This window comes from Trifolium pratense, linkage group LG6 (genome assembly GCF_020283565.1).
Source record: "Trifolium pratense cultivar HEN17-A07 linkage group LG6, ARS_RC_1.1, whole genome shotgun sequence".
In the NCBI taxonomy this organism is placed as follows: Eukaryota; Viridiplantae; Streptophyta; class Magnoliopsida; order Fabales; family Fabaceae; genus Trifolium; species Trifolium pratense.
This window is the reverse complement of record NC_060064.1, coordinates 14,488,088-14,493,014: the sequence shown is the minus strand read 5'-3', so window position 1 is coordinate 14,493,014 and position 4,927 is coordinate 14,488,088. Positions and strand designations below refer to the sequence as shown.

Here is a 4,927-nt window from a genome sequence, read left to right as displayed (position 1 = left end):
AACTGAATTTCAGAGGGCTGAACTTGTATTTAATGGTGAATATACATTTTTTGAAAAAAAAATAGGGGTCAAGTTGAAAATTTTGAATAAAAAAAGGACAAATTTGCAAGAATTGATAAAATTATAAGAACCAATTTAATATTCACATTGTATCGAATAAGGAAGGAATTTCAAATTCCTATTGTTTGAGTGTCATTTGAGTTTCTCTAAATTTAACTGGGATACAATCCCTCTTAAATTTCCATCATTTTAAAAATTCTCTAAATTAATCATCTAAACAACAAAATTTACATTGAAGAATTTGAATTCTCTCAAAAAATTACATTACATTACCTCAAAACATTGCTTCGTCCAAACACACTTAATTTATCGTAAACATGCATTATGGTGTGTTAAGTGCATGTGATTAAGTTAACCATTTACGTCGACCGAATCAGAGCGCACGCCCCTATGAAATGTTGCTGAGAATTTTTGATAGAACTGAATTTCAGAGAGCTGAACTTGTTCGATTGCCATCTTAAAGTGCTTCATTGTTACAACAGAAGCATCAAAGCTTTCCTGATAATGTCACAAAATGATTTACATATTAATATATATATTTTTGTCAACACATGAATTAGAAATCACGTTGAATATCTGACTAACCTCCAATGCTGCAAGAGCTGCTTGTCGACATACAAGTGATATATCAGCCCCAGTATAACCATCTGTCAGTTGAGCCAGTTCTTTCATGCTAACATCAGAATCATATGGAGTTTTGCGCAAATGAATGCTAAAGATCTCTTCTCGGTCCTTCTCATTTGGAGGTCCAACATATAGCTGACGGTCAAATCGTCCTGTAAATAATGATATTCAAGCTTATCAAACTCATACCAAGTTACCAACTCATCTTCCTTAGTGTATTTCGGTGTTCATGCAACAATGCAAGTGAGAGAAACAGAATAACAACATGGACAATACCTGGTCTTAAAAGAGCAGGATCAATATTGTCTGGCCTATTTGTAGCAGCTATAACAGCAACATCACCTCTGCTACGCACACCTGTAGGACATGATTTTTTTGTCAAAAGAAAAATCGTGATTAAATTTGATCGATGGTTAACGGTTAAATGAGCAACCATTCACATATCAACTAAATCAAGGTTCATCACTAACCATCCATTTGAACAAGGAGTTGAGCCATGACCCTATCAGACACGGAAACACCATCACCATCTCTCCCACGATTCATAGCAAGACTATCTATTTCATCGAAAAATATTACTGATGGGGCATTGTCCCTTGCTTTAACAAACAATGATCTGACAGCCTTCTCAGATTCGCCAACCCATTTGCTGAAGAGTTCAGGACCCTTGACTGCTAGAAAGTTCAGTCCTGCTTCAGAAGCAACTGCACGTGCCATTAGGGTTTTGCTACAACCTGGAGGCCCATACATCAATACACCTGATGGAGCATCAGTCCCAATACGGGTGAATGCATCTCGGTGCTTTTGGGGCCATACTAGTGTTTCCAATAATTGGTTTTTGACTTCCCTTTGGCCGCCAATATCTTCCCATTTAACCTTTAGAACCTCAAGGGTCACCTAGATTAACAAAAAAATAAAAGAAAAATACCACCAGTATTATTTTCCCTTTTCATTTTAAAAAATAATTGATTTAAAAGATCCTTGTTTAACATTTTATAAAAATAAGGAAAATGATTATTCATAGCATAAATGACTAACCATACTTTTTAAGTTTAACATTTCCCATCACACTACATCAGATTTTTGTATCAAGTGCAGATCATGAAAACACAATTACAAAAGATATTTATTTTTGCTTAAGACAAAAATTCCAAAAGTTGACTATTGTTTACCTTTAGGGTTAAATTTGTTTTGATCCCTATAAAATTTGGGGTTTTCAGTTTAGTCTCCACAAAAAAAAAAAAAAAAATCTCAAAAACCTTTCGGTCCGCACTTTTGGTCTCTACTATTAGGTCAACCCTGATTTGACTAATAGAAATCTATGCGAACTTTTTTTGCAGGATTAAATTCGAACATTTTGAATTTTGCAGGGACTAAAACACATTTAACCATATATAAATAAAATATTTTTTGTGACGCCATTTCAACAAAAAGTCCATGTGAGGATTGACCTACCAGCAAGGACCAAAAGTACAGACAGAAAATTTTAGGAAGACGCAAACATGCAAATTTGTTTCAGACTAAAAACCGAAAAAATCCAAATTTTATAGGGACCAAAATTATGATGTTTAACCCTTAATTAGAAAACTACGACTAATCAAATGACAATTGGTAGTGGAATGGAGGCATTAATTAAATTTGACAATACTTGTGTACAAGTAATTTCAAATAGACAGGTTATACATTTTGGAAGCTTGTGTATTTGAAGCATTTCATTTTCTAAAAATTGAAGGGTATTATAGAAAAATTCAGGAAATCAAAATGAACCCAAATCAAATAGACATATCCGTGATGAGAGATATTTTTAATTTAAAAGAATTTACTGGCATCAACCATACCTCTTTCATGGCACTAGGTCTTATTTCGAGCCTAGCCTTTTGAAAATCCTCAAAAGTCACTTGTCTCTTTTCTATAATTTCAGAAGTTTCTACCATTAGGAAGGAAGGCAATAAAAGACTGAAGGCCACCTACTTATCCAAAACAGATGAAGTTGCAATACCTGAATGGTCGCTTGAGTTTGTTGCACTATTAGTCGGAGCGGGTTCCTCTGTTATGTCATCCAAACTACCAATGCAAGTCTTTTTAAATTTAAGTTCGATAGAATGTCGTAGACAAATAGTATTTGCGCAATTGCGGAGGCCAACTAAATCAGCACCTACAAATCCATAAAAGAACAAGATCCTTAATTTGTAACAAAATTTTGCAAAATCCCAAATTTACACGATTTATCATCTGGGCTTCTTGCAAAAACCCATCTTTGCAAGACCTTTCATTCAATTTTGCAAAATAAACGAAAAAGAAACCCCTTTCCAAACCCCCAAAGTTCCAATCTTGGAACAAATTATTGAACCCCAGAAAAGAATTAAACCAGAAAAATTAATGAAACATCAAATTTAGTAGGATGATTGAAGAAAACACGTGAAAAAGAAACCAACCCAGAAACTTTTTCCTTTCAATTCCTTTTACAAATCCCCAAAGTTCTAATCTTTGAACAAATTACTGAACCCCAGAAAAGAATTAAACTAGAAAAATTAATGAAACATATTAGTATGATGATTGAAGAAAACACACACCTCTAGGTTGTTGTTGAGGAACAATTCTTGAAGCCATTGAGAATCTCTTGTTGTTGTTGTTGTTGATTTTTTGTATAAAACCATAAACCAACCCAGAATTTTTTTTCTTATCGCTTTAAATTACCAAACCCTCAAAGTTCCAGTCTTTGAACAAAAAAATTGAACCCCAGAAAGAATAAAACCATAAAACCTGAAAGAATCAATGAATCATAAAAAACAATGAAAAAACAATCAAAAATCGGTACGTGATTGAAGAAAACACACACCTTTGGGTTGTTGTTGAGAAACAATTCTTGAAGCCATTGAGAACCTCTTCTTGTTGTTGTTGTTGATGATGATTTTGTATGATTCTTGAGGGTAGAATCAAACAGTGTTGTTCTCACCACCCTCATACTCTCTTTGCGATTGTAGAATGAATGAATGAATGAATGAATGAATGAATGAATGAATGAATGAATGAATAGGAATGAGAGAATGAGAATGAAAAACCTCTTTTTGAAGCTGATGGAGACAACGTTCTCTCCTCAACGGTCGAATTATTTTGTATAAAACCATAAAACCAACCCAGAATTTTTTCTTATCGCTACATTACCAAACCCTCAAAGTTCCAATCTTTGAACATGATTGAAGAAAACACACACCTTTGGGTTGTTGTTGAGAAACAATTCTTGAAGCCATTGAGAATCTCTTGTTGTTGTTGTTGTTGATGATTTTTTGTATGATTCTTGAGGGTAGAATCAAACAGTGTTGTTCTCACCCTCACACTCTCTTTGTGATTGTACTGTAGAATGAATGAATGAATAAATGAATGACTGAATGAATGAATATGAATGAGAGACAACGTTTCTCTCCTCAACGGTCGAACTATGTGTGCTTTTTTAACCGTTGGATCGTTTTACATTTATCCTATGATAGAACGTGCCTCTATACCCTGCTCCATCTCTTTATATTGACCACCCATGTATTGTAATAAATATGGAGGATCCAAGGGCTTAAAATAATTCGTGAACACTTCGTGAGATTGTTTCTCGCTATAAATAGCAGCCCTCTTATTTCTTTAATAATTTTTTTATCAAATAATAATATATAAAAATATATTTTCTATATGTTAAAAGGATTAATTTTTGCATTTGTAAAAGGATTAATTGTTAAATTTGTTGTCGTAAAATTGTGTTGTATTAAGGGTTTTTTTGGATTCGGCATATTTTTGAGCTTATAAAAATAACTTATTTAAATAAATAATTTTTTGTGTTAATTTATAAGTTTTCATCGACAAAAATTGTATCATTATAAGCTATTTTTATCATAAACTACCCTGAAAATTTTATAATAAGACATAAAAGCTTATTTATTTGCATAAATTGTTTCGCCTAAGCTAAAAAATAAGTGAATTCAAACGAGCCCTAAAATTATCTTTTTTTGCATCAATGACCTTTTTTTTAATGGCAAATTGTTAGTTTCTGATTTTTGGTTGATTTTTAAAAAATGTTTCAAGTATAATCGAACTCGGGTTCTCACGAATGATTCATCCAAGCGAGAGCTCATTAACCACTAGAGTCCAATGTCTTCGTTAATTTTTTTTGTTTTTAATAACAATAGTTAATTATTGGTCACTATTGTTATTAAAATCAACCAAAAATCCTAAAATGGCATCTAAAACTATTTGATTC

General features: G+C 32.7%; 1 protein-coding gene across 1 annotated transcript; it reads right to left on the bottom strand.

The window, feature by feature from the left end:
• Window positions 1–102: 102 nt before the first annotated feature.
• On the bottom strand, window positions 103–3,655 carry LOC123888657 (calmodulin-interacting protein 111-like). The gene is made up of 8 exons (XM_045937771.1): window positions 3,524–3,655; window positions 3,258–3,447; window positions 2,684–2,839; window positions 2,523–2,593; window positions 1,155–1,581; window positions 961–1,041; window positions 646–836; window positions 103–558 (listed from the first exon to the last, which is right to left on the bottom strand). Exons 2-8 carry the CDS (start codon window positions 3,292–3,294, stop codon window positions 412–414), a joined length of 1,110 nt encoding a protein of 369 aa, XP_045793727.1. The 5' UTR covers window positions 3,295–3,447; window positions 3,524–3,655; the 3' UTR covers window positions 103–411.
• Between the last annotated feature and the right edge of the window lie 1,272 nt (window positions 3,656–4,927).